This window comes from Bidens hawaiensis, unplaced genomic scaffold (genome assembly GCF_021521415.1).
Source record: "Bidens hawaiensis isolate Kalapana, Puna unplaced genomic scaffold, B.hawaiensis_p1.1 tig00000820_1, whole genome shotgun sequence".
NCBI lineage: Eukaryota > Viridiplantae > Streptophyta > Magnoliopsida > Asterales > Asteraceae > Bidens > Bidens hawaiensis.
Window position 1 is genome coordinate 2,554,623 of NW_027491048.1, and position 23,654 is coordinate 2,578,276.

Here is a 23,654-nt window from a genome sequence, read left to right on the forward strand (position 1 = left end):
TAACAATAAATCGGTCTTGGGTCTTAATATACCGTGAATGTTGGATATAAATTCAGGTCATATCTTCTCATTTATTAAATAACTTATAAATAAATAAAATAATCAAACAATTATCTTTACATATCCCTAAATTACCTTTTTATATAAAAAAATATATTAAATGAAAAACCTTTGATTAATATAAATTATAAGCACAGAATTTCCTAAACTAGTCATTTTAACAAGTGAGAGAGCGGACCTTGGAGCAACTGGTAAAGTTGTTACTTGGATTCAAACCGTTGAAACACTCTCTTACACAAAAAAAAGTGTCTAGTAAGGCTGCGTACATTAGATCGTGAAGCGATCCGACCTCTCCCTGAAACATGCGCACACATGTGAGCCTAGTGCACCGACTAGCTTTTAACAAGTGCCGGCTAGATAAAATAGAACATATTAGAGGTGCACAAAAAAACCTGAACCCGGAACCAAACCCAAAAAAAATCCGGAACCGTATTTTTTATACCCGGCTTTTTAATACCCGAACTCGTACCCAGACCCTACCCGTGTACCCGAATCGGACCCGATTTTTATTCGGTAATACCCGAAAACCGGAACGGTTCCATACCCGGAACAAAGTTTTTGCAATGCCTGAAACCGAGTTTTTCAAATACCCGATCGATACTCGAAATTACCTAAAAAATATCCAAAGAATACTCTCAAAAAATCCAATCTATACTCGAAAAAAAGTCCAAAGAATCCCGAAATTTTTTTTTCCAGTACTCGAAAATATGGTATTTAAAAACCCGGTTTTTGAATACCTGGTTCTATACCTGACCCAAACCCGATGCGTAGTATATGGTTTGTAGAGACAATACCCAGACCCAAACTAGATGCATTTGAAAAACCCGATTTGTGCACTTTAGAATAGACATCGCAAGAACAATTGGGCCGTTTGTGCGTCATTTAAGCCCACACAATGACACAACTACCCATCTATTGGGCTTTCCAATTCAACCTGTTTCTACTTTCTTCCTTCATCTTCAACCACCATCACAACCTCAAGTTGACTCCATTGCGTTGACCACATTCGTTGACCAGTCATGGCCGGTCGCCTGAACCTACTACTAACCGCCGCAGCGGTGGTGTTACTCGGTGTAGTAGCATCATTAAAGATCAACGGCTCACCATCTGTAAACAAAGAGTCAATCATCGAGTTCTTCAGACACGTGTCCGATCGGTTAGGTAATTGGGCGATTCCGGTGTATGTTTTGATCCACACTGTCTCAATTGCTCTGTGCCTTCCGTACGCTGTGTTCTTCGAAGCCGGTGCTTCGTTGTTATTCGGATTCGTTCCGGCTTTGATTTGTGTCTTCTCGGCTAAAGTTCTCGGTGCTTCTCTCTCGTTTTGGATCGGAAGGTATCGGTTATTATTTATCGGTGAAAGTTAATGTACAAATTATATTAACGTGTTAACTGTGAGAATCAAGTATTAATTATGTAATTACATTGAATCGAAGTGTAATTATACTATGCTGTAATTACATTACACTATGATTACATTAAATACAAATGAAATGAACGTGCTAAACGGGAGAATCAAGTAGAGTAATTATATATACAAGTAGAGTAATTATACTATGCTGTATTTACATTACACTATGATTACATTAAATTCAAATGAAATTAACGTGCTAAACGGGAGAATCAAGTAGAGTAATTATGTAATTACACAGTAGTGTAATTATACTATGCTGTAATTACATTATACTATAATTACATTATCCTGTATAGGGTTTGGATCAAATACAAATGAAATTAACGTGCTAAACGTGAGAATCAAGTAGAGTAATTATGTAATTACATAGTAGTGTAATTATACTATGTTGTAATTACATTACACTATAATTACATTATCCTGTATAGGGTTTGGATCAAATACAAATGGAATTAACGTGCTAAATGTGAGAATCAAGTAGAGTAATATTATGTAATTACTCTATGATGTCATTACATAATTACTCTACTTGTATATATAATTACTCTACTTGATTCTCACGTTTACTCTATGATGTCATTACATAATTACTCTACTTGTATATATAATTACTCTACTTGATTCTCACGTTTAGCACGTTAATTTCATTTGTATGTTGACCTTCCCCATGTTGTATATATAATTATAGTATTTGATTCCTAGCACATTAATTTAATTAATTTGTATTTGATCCAATATCATGTTTGTTATTTAACTTATTTTAGTGTTTGATTTCAGTTAATTTTATGTTGAGTTTGAATTTGAGTTTGTAGCCCTAAAGTTTTGCTGCTAGGTATGAACTGTTAGCCGTTAGGTCATAGTTATTTCTCTAGGTATGTTACAAAGCATGAAAACTTACAGAAAGATACTAATTTTACTTAAAATCAATGTTGTAAAAGTTGGCCTAGGCGGCAAGTAGTCAGTCCTCGGACCCCTTCCGAGGCGACTTTCTGAGTTTCTTCGAGTCGGCCAAATTAGTCGGAGGCGGTCAAAAGTTGGGCTAGGCGGTGCCGAGTCGGCCAAATCTTCGAGTCGGCCAAATTAGTCGGAGGCGGTCAAAAGTTGGGCTAGGCGGTGCCGAGTCGGCCAAAAGTTGGGCTAGGCGGTGCTGAGTTGGCTAGGGTACCTTTTTGACGTGAATTATGCATATTTTGACATATATATAATATCCAACTTGCTTAAAAGTTAAAATGCAGATTATTGTTGTTTAAAGCTTTGAATACTGAAGTTATGCCACTGAAACATCAAAATGTTATCAAAGTTTGAATGTGTCTATGATTCTTTCAGTAAGCATTTAATGATTGTAAAATAATTTCGTGGATGAAATTTATATCATTATGCTTCTAGAGTTAGTGCATCATTCAAATCAAGAACTTGGGAGCTAAATTTCTCTCTTGTAGACTGAGGTGTTCTTGAATCGATTTTGGAGTTCTAACTGATATTTGATTGATTGCTTTGAAATTTTGAAGTAAAGCTTCATGCTTCTGAAACGATAGTATGAGCGTGTATGTGATATGCATGAGATATCTTATAAGGGCAATCTAATACCTTTACAGGTTTCACTTAGATATTATTACTTTTACAGTTTAATTGACTTGATCTTGGACTATTTGTGACTTGATCTTTGTTTTGTTTAGCTAAAAAAAATCATCCATATGTGTGGTTTTTTCATGTACGTGAGCGTACATAGGGGGGCTTATTATCATTTTTAAATAATTGTTTACGTAGCAGCGTTTATGCTTTGTGACAATAATATTATTTTGTTCTTCAAAATACTTTCCGTCTTTCTTGTAATGATATTAATGATGTTGAGGTATCTTTCAGGCTTGTTTTCAGAAGTTCTAGTTCTGCGACACGGTGGGCACATGAAAACAGATATTTTAATGTGCTTTCTAAGGGAGTTGAACGTGACGGTTGGAAATTTGTTCTTCTGGCCCGTTTCTCACCCATACCATCATACATCATTAATTATGCATTGGCTGCTACAGATGTCCGGTTTTTAAAGGACTTTATGGCTCCAACTGTCATCGGCGGCTTGCCTATGATCTTACAAAACACATCCATTGGTAGCCTTGCTGGTGCCGCCGTGGCTACCTCCACTGGGTCCGAGTCAAACCAGTCAAAGATCTGGTCATATGTATTTCCCATGTTGGGCATTTCATCTAGCATTCTTATTTCTTTGAGAATCAAAAAGTACTCATCCGGCATCTCAATTGATGATGAGCCTGTTGACAGGACAAGGTGACATAAGTAAATTATTGTTGTACTTGGGATGTTCTTCAATCCTTAAAAACAGTTAAAAGTTGTAGTTGTATTTGTAACTTCTAAACTTTATGACTGCTGCCTTGTTGGTAGAGTGAAAATGTGACATTATATGCATCTAAACATCTTGAAAAGTCAACTAATGTAAGTTAAATAGGAAGGTGATTTATACACATATATTTAATGCTAAAGGAGGGGAAAAAACATCTTTCACAAATTATAAAAACATCATTTTCTCTTTACAAACATAATTATAAATCTTTACATTATCACATAGTCATCATTTCTTTTGTTGTATTGGTTTGTCGCTAACGATCCCAACTATAGAATTGGTTTATAACGATCCTACCTTTTATCTTATTTTGTTTCAATGGTCCGTGACTGACATAATTTTAACGTTGTTAGATACAGGTCGTCAGAAAAACGTTTTTCGCTGGAAAATTCACATTTTTTACGGATAACACATTTTCGTCCCAAATTTTCTAACCTTGGATCGGACCTTTAAGAACATTTTTCTAGCAAAAGCCCTAATTATTGAGGTCGCTGGAACCATCGTCGGAATCGGTTTTGGTGGTACTCAAGTGGTGGTTGGTCGGCGGTGGTGTCGTTCAGGTTTAATTTTCGGGTAAAAAATGTGAATTTTCCGGCCTGCAAGTAAGGAAGTTATAATTCTGTTAGTCGCGGACCGTTGTGAACAAGTACGTTAAAAGATGAGACCGTCAGCAACCAATTTATTAGTTGAAACTGACAACAACCAACATGTGATAATTGATAGTTGAGATTAATAAAAATCAATATACTTTTTTTTTCATGCACTGTTTTAATATTTAAATTCTTTTTATATAACAGCCATAAATTTAAATACTCGCCTTTACAAACATCTTTAAAAAGTCAACTAATCTAAGTAAAATAGTCAACAATAAGATGTTTTCAATTGTAGGTGGTACGTAATATATATACATGTGTAATAAAAATTTATTACATGGTCAACAAAATTTATAAGTCTAAATAATGTTTATTTATATTGTTCTTAGCTAATTTTAACTAGACTCAAATTCAAAATTAATCGACCCACTATGGCATTTAAGATCGATTAACCGAAACTATCATAACTGATCGTCTAATCGTCTATGGCTATGATTATCCCGTTAACCGACATCTCTATTATTATTATTATTATTATTATTATTATTATTGCTTTGGGCCAAAATCAACCTAAACCAACCAATGCATACCCTAAATACGTGTATTTTATTATGTTAATTATTAAATATAATTAACAAACCATTACCTCTATATATTTTTTCTTGGGTCCTACTATTTGGTTATCACATTAATTTTTTTAGTTTGGTGGGTTGCATAATGGCATAGTAACATGGACTTAAGTTCAGGATGAAACCTAATAATGAATTAGGTGTTCATTAGTATCTTGGGTGATGTGATCTATCCTTACCCTATTCGGGTGCTTTGAGTTTTCTGACTATGCGAAAAGATTGATTTTACTGTGACTATTCTAGTAAGGCCAAGTGTAGTGGACGACAAATAGGGGCGAATTTGGGTGACAACACCGCCCCTTGATAATAAGGGTTGGGGGGTGGGGGTGGGTGGGGGGAGGGCATATATATATCGTTGGGTTGTGTGATGGGCATGCTGACGTGGCGATCAAGTATTGGAGGGTGAAGCGATTTGTGGGCTACAACACCGCCCCATGGGCTACATATCGCCCCCTTGCCCACATGTCAAAAATCTCCTTCATTTTGTAACTCATCCACTACACATAGCCAGCCAAAATGTCCACTTTGATTAAGAACCAACCTAAACACAACTGATGCGTTTTGAGTTATCTTGAACTCTCTTCATTTGGGTTGCCCGTGTATGATACAATTCAAGCCGTTTGTATTCGCGAACCAATTTTTTTAAAATTTATACATCTCTTTTATTTTGGCTCTGTAATTGTTTATTTCAAACTTCACATTTTATTATTATTTCAAATTTAAATTGTAAGATGAAGAGTTTTATATTTTGTTTAAATTATAATGTTATATGTTATGTTTTATTAACACTTCAATATATAAGCAATGCATATATGCAACCCTATACACAATAACTTACACATGTGTAAATTAGTTGATTACGTATACCTAACTGTGAACAAATAATTATATCGGTTTAATATTAACGTGGTCGAGATATTTACTTACATGTAAACATCTTAGAACCAAATAGCGTGTGACGTATCGAGTAAATATATTTTTCCTCAAATTATGATGGTTCAAGTCATAAATTTTGACATGTAAATTTATGAACAAAAAATATTAAAGAGTATGTAGGTTTATTGTGCCAAAAAATATAATCATTTTAGATAACTCCAAGTACATAGTCAATTACATCTATGGATGATTTAGCATTATATAACAAGGTAAAGAAACTAATAAAGTGTAACGTTGTTTTGTGTTTTGTTATAACGTACTAATAATTACTCTACAACAATATACAAGAAAAGTAATAGTTACGCTACCTATACACCGTAGCGTAACGATTTTCACTCTACTTGTATTTGTTGTAACGTAATTACAGGTTCAGCATCACATGTTCTTTTCTCTTTCACCATTTATGTTTTGTATGTTAAGCCTATTTGTACGTGTTGTAAGTAACTATATATTACCTCTCAGTTATTGTTTGAGCCAGAAGGGTGTTTGTTATTGACAAGATTAAATTAAGAATGAATTAAAATGATATTTTTAAGGAAAAAAAAGTTTATGAGGATAATAGATGTCGGCAGAAGCAGAAGAAGTTAAAAAGTGAGATTTGATTTGGAGATATACATACATCCAGACAGACATGGAAAGAGCAATATCATGTTACATGGGTTGGATGCGTGAATCTTTAAATCAACCAAACTTTGTTTCAATTCAATTCTTCTGGTGGGGTTCAAATAATAATAACGCATATTATTATTATTGGAATAATAAATAAAGCATATTAGTTTTCCATATTTCAATGAGATTCCGTGCTGTTTATTTTTGTTAAAGGTGAACTTGAGATACGATGTGACAGACAACCCACTCTATGATAATTGATAAACGAAACTAGTGTTAACTACTGTTGATAAATATTCATCCTCAATACAAATACTTGCATTAACCATTTAGCGTATTTACTGATTATTAAACGTTTTTTTTATGTTAACCGTAAACGAAAGAAATTTCAACCAATTGTTGTGAATTGTTGGAAGGAAGTTTGTTTATGTTCATTCGTTTAATAAATGAATGAATGTGAACAAAGAATTCTATACGATTAAGTAAATGAATGAACACGGACATATGTCATGTTCGTACAATTGAGTTTACGAATGTTTGATAATGTGTTTGATTGTGCCCGTTTGTATTTGTGAATATTTTTTGTTTATGTTTGTTCATTAAAAGTTTTTAATACTTTTTAAATGACTTCTATATTCTTATCATATGGATTTTTGCAATTTATTAACTATAAAGCAAATATATGACTTATGAGTAAGATGTGATAATTTATATGTAAAATTAACATATAAATGAAAATGTTTTTAAAAAAAATCACTAACACAGACTTGGTAGCCATACTGAACCTTTGACGGTTACCATTATCGGTTAGTAAAATCAAATAAAACATTGTTTGTGATTGTTCGTTTGTGTTTGTAAACCGTTTACGAATAAGATTACTTCCTTACTAAATGGACAAATACAAGAATTTCGTTCGGTTAGATATTTATGAACCAATAGTTTGTCCGATAGAAGCTTAACGAATGAACATAAACCGTGCCTTGTTTGGTTCTATTCATTTACAACCCTACTAATACTTGCTTTAACTAGCTTTATTGTTTGTTGTTCACAAAAAAAAACAAAAAAAAAAACAAACTAGCTTTATTGCCTTATATTTTATTCACTCGCCAAATTTACTCTCACACCAAATTCAAGTTATATAACTTATGCCTACGCCAACATGGTAAATTGGTAAAATATTTATATGCAGTTTTGTAGAAATCGTTAGGCGTTAGTTAGACGGTGGGACATGGACTAGCGATTAATTGAAATGGATTTTATATGTAAATTTTCAAATATGCATACACAAACCAATTTTTATATATAAATATTTCAATTTTGAACAAATAAGAATTAATCAGTGACTAGTTACTTAGTTAGTGGGGTACCGACTAGTAATTAATCGAGGGTTAATCGATGTCTAAGTGAGATTTTAACAACGATGCGTGTGTGTGTATATACACAATATATTTGGGAGGCCAGTATAACTTTTTTATGGTTAACATTGCGTTCTCTGAATATTTTCGTGTTATATCATAAGAAAAACATAAGTAGCACATGGTTTGGTAAAATATGATATAACAACAAAATAAAATATTCAAACCTATACCGTAATACCGTTTTCTGTTAATAAATTAAAACAGATTCTACCTAAATGGGATTTTTAATTCCATAAAACTAAGGGGCCTTGCCTAACGTGTCAAAAAACACAACTAGATATTTTCAAATAAAAAACAGTGCAAAAACAATTTGACAAGCTTATAAAAATGTACATTTTTAGAAAACCTAGGAGAAAAATTAAATATTACATTTTTAGTAAATTCTGAATTCTATCCACATTTTTAGTACATTTTTAGTAAATTAAATATTACATCAACTTGCTTAGTTACTTAATAGAATTTTTTATTTTTTGTTAGTTTTTATTTGCATTATTGGTCTAAAATTATTGAGCATTTAATGTTTGGGACATGATTGTTTTTTTTGGATTTTTCACTGTTTCTTCAAAAAATTTTATAAAGAAAACGAAAAATAATATTAAACATAATATAGTTCTTGTCATTGATTTATAAAGCCGTTTAATTCTTTCATTTCATTAAAATCTATCGTTTGAAATTGAGTTACATATATATTATTAGCATAGCAAAAATTGTAATTTACTGATTTTGCATGTATACTTGGAGTTGTACTTCATAAGTTAACTAGAATGGGAATATAATCAGAATATACCAGCAATGATTTATTTCCAATCTAGGTTCTTATTTTCTTTTATGTATCTAGGACTCAACAGTTTAGGCTAACCCCTTTGACCTCCCTATACTTTGAAGGTTAATACATGGTCAACAAGCACTCAAGTAGTTTACATAGAAGATGGTCCCTATGGTATGAACATGAGTAAATGTTATAGCTTAAGTCTTATTTATTGGTGTGTACTTGGTTTGAATAGTTAACAATACACAAACACATTTTGGTTTTTGCATTTTACCCATTTTTGGAACACATGATATTCTCATATACATACATTATTACATACACACACATATTAGTTTATAAAATGTTTTTATTTGACTTTTAATATTTTATACACGTATACATATAATGTTTAATAAAAAGATTTTTATTGATCAAGTCATTAAATTACATAAATTACAAGAGGTAACATCTGAATCATTTGATATGTTTATGAAATTTACCGGTTGAAAAACTTCATTAAGCATTAAGACTTGTCCTTTTTGGTGAATTATACATACTATATCTCTCAGGGTCGTCTCTGAGAATTTAAATATCTTGGCCGAGCTAAAATAAAAAGGTCCGTAGACCTAAACGAAAATTTTTATTCGATAATGTACATGGATAAAACTTTTATCTACCGATTTATATTTTGAGCATGTAATTATCTCATAAACTATTGCAAATAACCTTATTTTTAACACCAAAAACATATATATGTAATATGTATAAAATAATGTGTGCCCCGAAACTTATGTGCCTCGGCTGATGATGCGGCTAGCACACCCTCCGAGCCTCCCCTGATATTAGCTTCTCACCCATAAGTTATAATTATTTATCACGTTAGAAAAATGGTATGAAGATTAAGATAAATTTGATGAACATACTAGTAATTGTTGGTAAAAGTTTATGGATAACATAAACGAATAATAAGGAATTGGTATGGGGATGGGTGTTTAAGACCGATAGGAATCTAGGGTTCGAACCGCACGTTCATGGAACATGGTTGAAAGAACATGTCATGTGCAAATGAACAATATTAATGGCTAATCCTAACAAAAGATAGATATTCCTCTTCTTAGGAATTTTTTTATTTATATATTTTTTATAATCTTTATTTGATATTCATTTTGGTAATATAATTACTTTCTCTTATGTATGATGAAAAGTTGAAAATAGTTAAATAGTGTTTAAAGTTAAAAAGTTTGAAATGATAGGATAAAAGTTTGTTGGAAATTCTTAATATTAGAAATTTAAGGTTAACATTAGCCTGCATACACATTGTTTTTGTGCATATGAAAATTTATACAAGTTTTATTTATAAACTTTAAAAATTATATCTAATGCATTATCTTCATTATTGCAATTACCTTAGTATCCCATTTTACTTATGCGGCTTGCATTAAAGTACAATCTATCTATTCAAATAATAAAAGGAAATAACTGGGGACATATATTTCTAGTCTAAATTTCTCACTCAAATTATTCTTCTATTTTTAATAGAAACCATATTTATGTCAGTTTAATTAAAACATATGAATCTATCATCTAATTAAATAAATAATTACCTAAATTATAGGGATTAAAAATATGTTATTTACGTCGATATAGTCAAAGTATTTATATTTGTCATGAAATCAGATCTTTTTTTATTAAGTCAATTTATATACACTATTAAGTGTAGAAGATGAATTTGGTAAAATTCAATGAACGATATTTATATGTCTAAAATGATAAATAAATTATCAATGGAATAATTTTATTCTAAAATATTCATTCAACTCCATGGATCCATGAATTTTTCATCAATATCTTTCGAAACTGTAATACAAAATGTGTTTTCTTCATGCTATTTTTATAAAGAAAAGAAGAAATTATGAATGAATAATAATTTTAATCTCACATATTCATTCAACTTATATGGATTTATGAAGTTTTCATTAATCTCTGTCGACACTGTAATAAAAAACTTTTTTTGTTTATGCCGATTTTATAATATTATGTTGTTCATAATGAAACATTTTATCACTTTGTTATAATTCACTATTATATTAAGAAGAACATAATTACAACTTATAAAATCACTAAAGTATATTTTTTCATGATTATAAAACGAATTGTGTGAGAAACACCACATATTTGTTTTAATATCCCATTAGAAATATAATATGAGCTCATAAAATCATTTAACTTGAAAATATATAAATTTTTCTAAAAAATTAATTATTTAATTTCTATAGGTTAATTGTATTTTTTTAAGCCACAGGTTCTAAAGCTAGTAGGATTTTTATTTAAAAGTGGTACTGGAAAAAAGGTAACAGTAAAAAATTAACAAATAAATAAATTTCTATCTCATCATTATTATTATTATTATTATTATATTCACAAATTGTGAGATAATAATGTTGTGTGACTGTCAACTAATCACTTTTACGTGATCAAGTGGGTTCCAGATTAGCAAATGGTTCAAATAAGATAAAAAGAATAAGACACAAATCTAATAAATTGAAACAACATTAAGAGAATAATATTATGTAAGAAAAAAATATTTTTTATCGAACAAGAATAAAAAATATTATGTAATTATTGTATGTAACACAGTAATACATATTAGTTTTTTTTATATCATAACAAACAATATTGACAAAAGTATATTATTTAAAAATGGTCTATAACTAATAACATCAAAGAAATTAAACTAGTTGATCAATTCTAACATTTTATTTTAATTAAAAGTAATATTAAAACACATCCTGCTGTTCAAAAAATATAAAATAAAAAATTAAAACACATCCAAGTGATCAAGTCAAAGTTTTTGACTGTTTAAGTCAAATTTGTTTCATTTCTTTTCTTTACTAAACAAACTACCTACTCTCTTTCCTCTGTCCTTCCTTAATATTAAAATACTTTTATTCACATTTAATAATTGCATTTTGAATATTTTAAAGTTTTTCATAATCTATATAGTAAAACATTTAATAATAATACTAGTAATAATAAACTTTACAAAATCATGGCCGATAAAGTTGTCTCTCATATAAGTCGTTTCACCTATGTCATTGTTTTTAAATTCGACAATATTTATATAAACATGCGTTCAAAATTGTCGACCTCTATGTGTACAACTATACATGCATTTAGATCGGCGGATCCTTTGTATGCTACCGTGTTGCCCCTAGTAAACGGGCACGTAAATGATAGTCAACAAGGCCTTTATCAATGCGTGTAGTCTCACTCGTAGTACATATGAATGATGATTCAACAAACATTATCTTACTAATATATATGATATACTAATATATATGATATTAGGGGACGACTAAGTACAAAACTTAACTTTAAGCATAACCACGACAAGCTCATAAACACATATACATATTGCTTTAGGTTTAATAATTAACTTTAATTATCTTGAGTGAACTGCGGTTTTCGTCCATGTGGTTTGTCCAAATCTGCGGTTTCCGTCCATGTGGTTTGTCCAAATCTGCGGTTTTAGTCCAATAGTTTTAAATTTGCGATTTTCGTCCTTGTGGTTTCATTTCACTTGCAATTAAATCCGAATTTAATAACTCCGTTAGACCTGGTCGTTGAACCCATCAGCGTACCCCTCACGTGAGGGCCATTTTTGTCTTTTTTCTCCCCATATAAAGCAAGACGTAATCACAAGCCCCCCCCCCCCCTCTCACGTGAAGTGCTGGGGTGTATTGGGGAGAAAAAAATGACAAAACTGCCCCTCATGTGAAGGGTACGCTGATGGGTTCAACGACCAGACTTAACGGGTTAATGAATTCGGGTTTAATTGCAGGTGAAATGAAATCGCATGGACGAAAATCACAAATTTAAAACTATTTGACTAAAACCGCATATTTGAACCAAACAAAAGGACGAAAACCGCAGTTTACTCAATTATCTTTTATACACTATCTACACCTCTGTTATGTATTTAAAATTTGTTCAGAAATAAAAGTTGTACATGTGTATTATTATTATGGATAAAAGAAGTTAAAAAAGTGTTTGTTATATTTATATATCAATCAATGTTCATATCAGCTCACTGAGTAATGTGTATCAAAAACAGCTAATCCGATAAATATAGTATCTGATAGACATAGCTGGCTTTAAACTGTTGCCTCCTGTATATGTTTAATTATTGCACTCTTGTCTTGTCTCATACAATCACCATCTTCATCTCATATCTCCAATAGTCCCTATATAAACACACCCTAAGCCTCCATTATCCACATCCCATCTTCAAAGGTAAACTAAACTCTAAACATGTTACATGCCTTGTTTAATATTTAATCTCTCTATATATATAGATACTGGTATAAGTTATAAGTTACAAAGTTAATTCAGTTCGTATTTGTAGTGAAACAAGATGGGAGTAGGAGGATATTTGGCTTTGATTTGTGTGTTGGTGTTTGCATTGGTGGATTTGGCTATTGGTGCGCCTCCGAGGAAGCCGATAGACGTGCCGTTCGGGCGAAACTATGTGCCTACTTGGGCGTTTGATCATATTAAATATTTTAATGGTGGTTCGGAGATACAACTTGTGCTAGATAAGTATACGGGTACAGGGTTCCAGTCTAAGGGGTCTTACCTTTTTGGACATTTTAGTATGCAGATTAAGATGGTTCCTGGAGACTCTGCTGGCACTGTCACCGCCTTTTATGTATGTTATTATTTCTCCTAACCAACTTAGGACCCGCTATACGCATACAGTCTGATATTTTTATATACACTGTTTCAAATGTTGCTTGGAAAGAGGTCGGACGGCTGTTTTGACCAAGTTTTTCAAAAGTTTTACTGTTTATGGTCGAATGGCCGTACACATATTTGTTGGATGGTCATTCTGACCAATAATTTTTTTAAGTTTGACCCCCATACATCGTTTCAAATGTTGTGGAAAGAGGTCAGACGGACGTTTTGACCAAAATTTTCAAAATTTTACTGTTTATTATCGAAATGACCGTACAAATATTTTTTAAGTTTGACCCCTACTGTTTATTCCTACCAATAATTTTTTAAGTTTGACTTCCTACGGTGACATGACCTTCTAGATATTGTTCTGTTCAAACGGCTATTATGACCAATAATTTTCAAAGTTTGACTTTTTAAGTCAAAACGGTCGTCTTAAGTGTTTTATGGAGGATAGTGTAGCTATAGTATGACCTCTAGTTTACTAAAAATGAGTGTTGTTTTCAATCAAAATGACAGCTATCATCACAAAACTCCGAGCATGACGAGATCGACTTTGAGTTCTTGGGAAACCGGACCGGGCAGCCTTATATTTTGCAAACTAACGTGTTCACCGGCGGCAAAGGTGACCGGGAGCAACGTATATATTTATGGTTTGACCCCACGCAAGCTTTTCACTCCTACTCTGTCCTCTGGAATATGTACCAGATTGTGTAAGTTCTTTTTTTAACGACTACTATATTATAAAAAACTATCTAGTAAGCAACAAGACAGGGCACCTATATTATAAAAAAACTATCTAGTAAACAGCTAGATAGGACGATGGATCAAACATAGATCGATCCACACAGATCACTAAAAATTAAGTAAAATACGCAGGTTTTTCGTGGACGATGTACCAATCAGGGTGTTCAAGAACAGTAAAGATCTAGGAGTCAGATTCCCATTCAACCAACCAATGAAGATTTACTCGAGTTTATGGAACGCCGACGATTGGGCAACAAGGGGTGGTTTGGAGAAGACCGATTGGTCAAAGGCACCATTTGTGGCCGCATACAAAGGGTTCCACGTGGACGGGTGTGAATCGTCGGTAAACACAAACTTTTGTGCAACCCAAGGCAAAAGGTGGTGGGACCAGAGGGAGTTTCAAGATCTCGACGCCTACCAATGGCGTCGTCTTCAATGGGTGCGTCAAAAGTACACTATTTACAACTACTGCACTGATCGGAGAAGGTTCCCGGTCATGGCACCCGAGTGCAAGAGGGACCGCGACGTCTAAACGCATAGTGGATTGATTTAACTCCATATATTCCATTTAATCTGCATCCTTATGTTTGTTATAATATGTGTGTTTCTAAAGAGAGGATGAGATTTAATGATGTATAACTATATGTGTATCATCATGTTGTGTTGTCACTTGTCATTGTATTCTTTGTTATAATTTATTATTGAATTACATTGTGATACTACATATTTATATGAATATAATATAATGTGTGTAGAAATTGATTTTTGTATTATGATAGTTTATTGAGTCAAATAGTTATGATAAGGAGCTTGAAAACAATTGATAAAGATGTTGAATTAAGAGAATCTTGTGACATATAAAAAAGTTGACTAATTTGCATATGCATGTTGTTTTTTTTGTCTTACTTTGTGACTTTTTGTCGTAAAGATTGTGTTGTTTAAGATAATATTATTACGTTACACTCCATATTTTCTAGCTGTCAAACGAAGAAGACTAATTATTTTGGATTTGTAAAAAGTTAAAAAGTGACCGAATTTTTTAAATGGAAGTAAACACGTGTTGTCGGTTAATATTTAGATTTATCAGTTTAGTATATGTATAAAAGGTAAAGAAAAATATTAGTGTTTTGTTTATACTTCAAAGGTTTGAGTGTGATGGTTTGCTAAATTATTGGCATGTAGAAGTACATGACTCCCCTTAACAAAATCTAACGTCCGTTAGGGAAAAGGACGTAAACTGTGATAATAGGTGAAGTTCGTTATATTTAGGGCCGTCTCAATGTTTATGGAGGCATAAAGCGAACTAAAATACTAAGACGTTTTTCAAAAATATATTCGATGTAAACCCTCCTTTTTACGGGCTTGGGACTGACAATAATAAACTAATAAGTTTATAGTCGTTGGAGATAAATGCTTTTTGTTTCTTTAACCTTTTAGATTGGCCCCGTTCAATCGAACTGTATTTGACATTATAAAAAAATCTAACTATAAATTATCTAAGATTCTAACCATCAGCCGCCACTAGCTTTTGTCCTTATTTTTATTTTTTCTACTATGGGTACCATAATACAAAATAAATCATTAATAATATGCATCTCACTCTTAACTTGTGATCCATCAACAAGTTCTTAATAAAAAAATGGCTCGGTTTTAAAAGATGTAGTACATAAGTAACATAACCCATATGAAATTGGAGACGTACAAATACTGGAGACCCAAAACCATTGTTTTATTTGGCTGGCCCATGGGACGGGCCACTTATTAAGTATTGCATTTGTTGTATTATGCACGGTACAAAATTACAGGGTATAATCTAACGCATTCACGCATAATAAAACTCGTGTTGGTAAATTAGTGGAGAGATCATTAAACATAACTCTTTAGCACCGAACATAACCTAAATGACTTATGTACATAATAATAAAAAACCCTTTGATACATAACAAAGCCCATAAAGGTGACCTAATGAACTTAAAGTAGTTAACATGGAGCATTACTTGTTATAACCATTAAGGCCAATAGCATATGTCGTTATCACCTAAAATGACTTGTTATAACATAAAATGACTTGGTATAACCAAAAACATAGAAGAAAAGTTAAACCGAAGCAAACACGCATGTTCGGCTAATTTGACACTTACACGGTCCAGGCATAATTTGAAATTTCGTTTTTAATGGTACAAAACTTGAAACTAGCCATGTAAAAAGAACCGACTATACCATCCAGGCATATAACATTAACGAGTCATTTTTATTGTTTTTAAAAGAGTAAACTGCGTTTTTTGTTCTTGTGCTTTGTCCAAATATGCGGTTTTAGTTCAATAGTTTCAAATTTGTGATTTTCGTCCCTAAGGTTTCACTTCACTTGCAATTAAACTCAAATTCATTAACCCCGTTAAGTTTGGTCGTTAAACCCATCAGTGTGCCCCTCTCGCGAGGGCCAGTTCTGTCCTTTTTTTCTCCCAAATGCACCCCAGTCCCTCACGTGAGGGGGCTTGTGAATTAAGACTGTGGCTTATTTCGGAGAAAAAGAACAAAATTGCATCTCACGTGAGGGGCACGCTGATAGGTTTAACGATCATACTTAACGGGGTTAATGAATTCGAGTGTAATTGCAAGTGAAATGAAACCACATGAAAAAAAAATCGCAAATTTGAAACTATTGAACTAAAACTGCAGATTTAGACAAATCACAAAGACGAAAACACCAGTATACTCTTTTCAAAAATACTATACAATTTTATTTTTAATGAAAACCCCGGTTTAAACGGTCAAGCCCAACCATTTTGACCAATCTAACCTATATCTTTAACCGGTTTCTGAAATTACAGTTATGGGTTCAATCTTGAATTAATTTTTATTAAAACCAGTTAGACCGGATGTAATAATTACGGTTTAGACAAACAAAAAGGATTAATCTTTCTGTTTCTTCAAACCTAAAAACAAATTCTTGATAAACATTGAAACAAAACATTACAAGAGGAGGAAGGAAAGAAGATAAACTGATATAGAGAGAGAGCAGTATATCGTATATACATTGCAGGGTGTATATACGATATAATTAAATCTCTTTTATTTAATTAATCTGCCTGCTTGTGCCTGATCTTTAACAATAATATTAATAATAATATAATCTTGGGTTGTTGCTTTGTTTCCTTGGCCCCATTTCCCTTTCTTCATCAAGAAAAGGTTTTTTTTTTGTGTGTGTGTGTGTGTATATATATGTTTGTGATCATGATCAATGCATGCATGCAATATGCATGATTACGTTTGTTTATGTTTATGTTTTAGGATATTTGGGGTGGGAAGGAAGCATTGCAACGCCATTATGATCAAACAAAGAAGCAGTCTTCTTCCTCCTCCACGCGGATTATCAGAAAGGCAAATCACAAATCACGACGTCCCTTCACTCCGTCTTTACCAAGTCTGGAAAGGAAACAATGTATGTAATGCATCATTCCTTTTTATTATTTTATTTTTATCACAACCTGGATATATAATTTTGTGGCAAATCATCCAAATGATGCATGTTTGTTAGGTTAGATTTAATATTTAGGAATAACCCGTGAACCCGAATAGGATTTATGTAAATTGTTATAACCAGGATCAGTTATTGTGTGTTTGGCAAATTTTGATTATTACATGTAAAATGGCCCTAATAATCAGATGCAGTTCACTATACTCTAAACACTAGGAACTAGGGCTGTAAACGCACCGAACGTTTGGCAGGAAGTTCGTTTATGTTCGTTTGGTTAGTAAATGAATGAACATGGACAAAGAATTGTGTTTGATTAACTAAATGAAAGAACACGAACAGAGGCCATGTTCATTCAATTTCATTAATGTTCGATAATGTGTTTGTTTACGTCTGTTTATGTTCGTTAATGTTTGTTCACTAAAGGTTTTTAATACTCTTTAATGACTTTTCTAATCTTATCATATAAATTTAAGCAAAACTATTAACTATAAAATAAAATTATATATGAGTATTAAGTGATTAATTTATATGTAATAATTTAACATATGAACATGAATGTTAAAAGAAACACCAACACAAACTTGGTAATTGGACCAACCATTGACAGTTTGACACTGACCATTCTCGGTTAGAAAAATCAAACAAAATATTGTTTCTGTTAATTGGTTGGTGTTCGTAAACAAGTCTATTTACTTTGTGAACTGTTCGCTTACAGTTGGGTTCATGTACAGCCCTATTAGGAACCAATTGCCAAACACTCCCTTATGGTTTTATTATTTATTTACTGTTTTCTTGCAGGTCTTTGCGTTACGGGGCAGATTAATATTTGGACCTGATGCAGGGTCTCTTTACCTCACAATCTGCCTCATTGTGGTTCCAGTAATCTTGTTTTGCTCATTGGTTTCTCAAAGTCTTGTGAATTACTTCCCCGATAATACAGGCCTCGTTTTAGTAGCTATTCCTGCTGTCTTCACTTTATATGTAACGTTTTTTTTTCGCTTCTATTTTATATATTTTTGGTTTATGAAAACTTATTGATGTTTGTTAAACTTAACCACTGCAGATTGTTATCCTTATCTTTATTGTTTCTGCAACTGATCCTGGAATTATTCCCCGACAACCACCTTCTCCAGAGGTAGATGATGATTGGGATGCATCTAATAGCATGCGTAGCGACTGGGCTGGAGGGCAAAGTGGCAGATATCTACCAAGTGGTAGATATCTAGCACCTACTAAAAGTGTTAATGTTAACGGAACGGTGGTTAGGGTCAAGTATTGTCAAACTTGCTTGCTTTATCGCCCACCAAGATGCTCACATTGCTCTGTATGCAACAACTGCGTTGACCGGTTTGACCATCATTGCCCGTGGGTTGGACAATGCATCGGCAAGGTATGTTATGTACCAGTCATGTTATCCTGCTCACTTTTGTTTATAAATTATAGTTTTGATCATATTTACAAGTGATCCGTACTTCGATCAAGAAAAGAGTGTTTTGACCATCATAGCAGGCCATTTTAAGAAATTGGTACCGGTCAAAACGGGCCATTTTAAGAAAATGTTTGAAAATTTGCAAATCATTACAAAATTAGCACCAAAATGTAGAAGATCAACACCTATATCTGAAAATATGGTCAGGTTGGACCGTTGGAACTGGTCAGCACACGTCGTTTTAAGGTGGTCATTTTGGTTCGGGCATAATGGATTTTGACCATATGGGTCAAAACGGGCCGATTTAAAATTTTTTGAAACAGCCACATACAAAGACCGGAAAACGTTTGGCCATCTTCCATACCACAGTTGTAGTTAACAAAGTTTTATATCATATTAATATGTTGAGAACTTATGATGACCTGAACCGCCACTTCAAAATGATATGTTTTAATGACATGTCAAACCATCCAAAAACAAAGAATCAAACCATCCAAAATGATATGTTTTTAATCCATAAATTCATCAAGAAAATAGTGTTTTGGTGTGCATTTTGTTACATCCAACCATAAATAACCAACACTGAATCACAATAATCAGATAACCGATAACCAGTTCCAAATCGATTAATCCTTGTATCCTAATTAAGGGTGGCAAATGTGACCCATTGGGTTGAATGGGTTGTATTAAAATGTATATAATGGGTCATTCGTCAAACTAAAAAAAAATGATTGAAACGGGTTGGCATTGAAGGTCTTTGTTTTTATGGAACGAGAAAACGGAAGAAACTTTTTAGTACTTTTAATTTTTTAGTATTTGATTTATATTTCGAGTTATGATTTTTAATTATTTTTTTTAAATTTTTTAATGAGGGGTTTTTGAAATGGGTTAAAATGGGTTGAGATTAAAAAAAACCCCTCATTAAAAAATTCAAAAAAAATAATTAAAAATTATAACTTGAAATAGGAATCAATAAATAAAAAGTAAAATACTAAAAAGTTTTCTTCATTTTTCTGGTTCCATAAAAAAAACAAAAAAAACCTTCAAGAAATTTCAACCGGTTTTGACCCGTTTAAATCATTTTCTTTTTTTAATTTAACCTATTATATACATTTTAATACAACCATTCAACCCACGGGTCACATTTTCCACCCCTAATCCTAATATTCATATAGAAACGGTTAATTTCCGTTATGCAAAGTTTCTTCTTACGCTCATATCATTACTATAACTGAAAACCGAAAAGTCACCTAACCGCACCAACTTGTTCATTTCAGAGGAATTACAGATGCTTTTTCATGTTTGTATCCTCAACAGCATTCTTGTGCCTATATGTTTTCTGCATGTGTTGGATAAACATCGTCATGACCATGCAAGAAAACAGTTCAACTATCTGGGAAGCCATGATTAAATCCCCCGCATCCGGAATCCTTATTACCTACACTTTCACGGTCCAATGGTTCGTTGGCGGCCTCTCTGCATTTCATCTTTATTTGATTATCACAAATCAGGTACACTTAACTTCATTCTTCACATGTTCATAAGTCATAACTATAAACTATTAAGAGTAAAGTGTCATTTTCGTCCTTGTGGTTTGACAAATAATGCGAATTTATCAAAAAAGTTTATTTTTTGCATATGGACCCTCCACGTTTCCCTGTTCTTGCCAATTACATCCAAATCACTAACTCCGTTAAATTTAATCGTTAAGTCAGGGGTAGACATGTCTTTTCACTATTTCTTTATTATAATACTTATTTTAGTGAACTGCGGTTTTCGTCCTTGTGGTTTGTCCAAATCTGCGATTTTAGTCCAATAGTTTCAAGTTTGCAATTTTCGTACTTGTAGTTTCATTTCACTTGCAATCAAACCCGAATTTATGAACCTTGTTATTTTTGGTCGTTCATCCATTTGTGTGCCCCTCACGTGACGACCAGTTTTGTCGTTTCTCTCCCTAAATAAACTTCAGTCCTAATTCGCAAGCCCCCTCACGTGAGGGGCTGGGTGTATCTGGGGAAAAAAACAAGGAACAAAACTGCCCCTCACGTGAAGGGTACATTGATGTGTTTAACGACCAGACTTAACTATATTAGGGAATTCAGGTTAAATTGCAAGTGAAATGAAACCATAGGGAAGAAAATTGCAAATTTGGAACTACTACACTAAAACTGCATATTTGGACAAACTAGAGTGACGAAAACCGTAGTTCACTAAAATAAGTATTATAATATAAAGAAATGGTGAAAAGACATGTCTACCCCTGACTTAACGATTAAATTTAACGGGGTTAGTAATTTTGATGTAACTGGCAAGAACTGGGAAACGTGGAGGGTCAATATGCAAAAAATAAACCTTTTGAACTAAATTCGCATTATTTGTCAAACCACAAGGACGAAAATGACACTTTACTTAACTAAATCCAAACACTAAAGTTGTCATTTTTACGCAGACTACTTACGAAAACTTCAGAAACCGATACAAGAGGAGAAATCCTTTCAAGAAAGGATGCTTTCAGAATGTAAAAGAAGCCCTCTTTTCTAAAATACCACCTTCGCAGAATGACTTTCGTGCGTTTATAAAGTCTGAAATGTATGCTAATTACAACAGTTCAAAATACTTTGGGTACGCGTTCAGCATGAACTTTTCTAAAAAAAGCGATGACACCGAGAGTTCTGTTGATGAAAACGATCAGCTTGATCTTGAAAGATGTGAGTCGGGTGCATTGGATCGGTCAAACAAGTGGGCTGCTGCGCATGATCTGCATAGATTGGCATCAAAGTTTATTACGGAAAGTGCAGGCAGAGATAAGGAAAAGAAGAGCTCAGGATTATGAAATTGAAAGCAGTTGGTGTCAATAGAATGGGGAGTGTATAGAATAGGTGTTGGGAGGATGGATGGATTGTGTTTGTTGTTATTCGTTATCGATTTTATTTAATTGTGTGCTGTAAAATGTGAAGATAACGTCGTTTGTGCGACTGGTTGTTCGTGTCCAACGCTTGCTAATGAAAATGATCTTTTAAAGTCGGTAATCTTCAAACACGAACATAAACGTTTGTTCGACTAACTTTAGTATATGACTGTGTTCCAACAGACATTTAAGTGGAAGCTTTGATTCCATAGTTCACATGTGAAGCAATGCATATTTTAGACACAATAAACATAAAGAACTTTCCTAATATAGTTTTTGACTACTCTTAGAATAAAGTGAACATATTTAATCTTTCTTAGAGCTCTAATACTATATATAAGTCTACCAAGCTTTGATTCCACACAACATTGATTTTACAACTTGTTATATTTTATCTCCCGTATTACGGAATTGTTTTACATTATTTGTTATGATACTTATATATTTTTTAGGATTTTAATTTTAATTATTATAAGAAAGTTAATAATATATACTTAGGATTTTATTACGAAAGTGTTACATAAATAAATGAGATGTTATAATCCGGTTTAAAAAGCCATTTGGATTTGGTGAGACCCATGACCCGTTTTTTTACTATAAAATTGTTTTTTAATTATAAATAATATACTTAAAAAAAACGGATATTAATTTTTAGTGTATTCATATTTTATAGGATTTTCATATCAAATATTTGATAATATTACTTTTTAATATAATGAGATGTTATAACTCGTTTAGGGACTATCTGGATTTGTTAAGTCTCGTATATATATATATACGAGACTTCCCTAGTTTTTCTCAAGTCACCAGATTGCTTTATTTGTAAATGAAGGTTTCTCATGCATTTAACCCGAATATACGAGACTTCCCTAGTTTTTCTCAAGTCACCAGATTGCTTTATTTGTAAATGAAGGTTTCTCATGCATTTAACCCGAATTCACGGGTATGGGTCTTAACAAATCCAGATAGTCCCTAAACGAGTTATAACATCTCATTTAAAATAGGATAATATTTGATATGAAAATCCTATAAAATAGGAATATAATTAAAAAGTAATATTATCAAATATTTGATATGAAAATCCTATAAAATAGGAATACACTAAAAATTAATATCCGTTTTTTTTAAGTATATTATTTATAATTAAAAAAACAATTTTATAGTAAAAAAACGGGTCATGGGTCTCACCAAATCCAAATGGCTTTTTAAACCGGATTATAACATCTCATTTATTTATGTAACACTTTCGTAATAAAATCCTAAGTATATATAACAAAATACGTAGCTGCAACAAGTCATATGAGAATAACAAATTAACCAAATGAGCAAGTATAACTGAGATGTCGAGAAGCACAAAGGCTAACGACTGGCGTATGATCATACTAGACTGAGATTATGTTGGACCTCTCCGAATGCGGAAGCATATAAAGGAAGTAAGCACATAAACAAGTAAGGTATAAGTTGTTAACACATAAGACAATAGTTGCAGTTTGTGTATAAGCATATATGAGAAATATAATTTACGCATATGTCCCCAAAACATTGAAAACGGTAAAATAGGGGAATGTGGTACTCACCTTAGCAGACGAACAAGT

At 32.5% G+C, this 23,654-nt stretch overlaps 3 protein-coding genes across 4 annotated transcripts; all 3 read left to right on the plus strand.

Annotated features, from left to right (window-relative positions):
- The first annotated feature begins 969 nt into the window (after window positions 1-969).
- Window positions 970-4,028, plus strand: LOC143539986 (uncharacterized). 2 transcript variants are annotated; one of them, XM_077033165.1, is made up of 2 exons: window positions 970-1,396; window positions 3,350-4,028. In XM_077033165.1, exons 1-2 carry the CDS (start codon window positions 1,080-1,082, stop codon window positions 3,756-3,758), a joined length of 726 nt encoding a protein of 241 aa, XP_076889280.1. In that variant the 5' UTR covers window positions 970-1,079; the 3' UTR covers window positions 3,759-4,028. The 2 variants fall into 2 exon arrangements, with proteins under 2 accessions (XP_076889280.1, XP_076889276.1); XM_077033161.1 differs by having other exon boundaries at window positions 973-1,396; window positions 3,338-3,993.
- Window positions 4,029-12,936: 8,908 nt separating this feature from the next.
- LOC143542495 (xyloglucan endotransglucosylase protein 2) lies at window positions 12,937-14,977 on the plus strand. The gene is made up of 4 exons (XM_077035069.1): window positions 12,937-13,056; window positions 13,169-13,471; window positions 14,017-14,210; window positions 14,377-14,977. The coding sequence occupies exons 2-4, from the start codon at window positions 13,178-13,180 to the stop codon at window positions 14,774-14,776; spliced, it is 888 nt and encodes a 295-aa protein (XP_076891184.1). The 5' UTR covers window positions 12,937-13,056; window positions 13,169-13,177; the 3' UTR covers window positions 14,777-14,977.
- Window positions 14,978-17,379: 2,402 nt separating this feature from the next.
- On the plus strand, window positions 17,380-21,984 carry LOC143540004 (putative protein S-acyltransferase 7). The gene is made up of 6 exons (XM_077033172.1): window positions 17,380-17,433; window positions 17,536-17,686; window positions 18,521-18,703; window positions 18,786-19,112; window positions 20,429-20,662; window positions 21,601-21,984. The coding sequence occupies exons 2-6, from the start codon at window positions 17,573-17,575 to the stop codon at window positions 21,982-21,984; spliced, it is 1,242 nt and encodes a 413-aa protein (XP_076889287.1). The 5' UTR covers window positions 17,380-17,433; window positions 17,536-17,572.
- The last annotated feature ends 1,670 nt before the right edge of the window (window positions 21,985-23,654 follow it).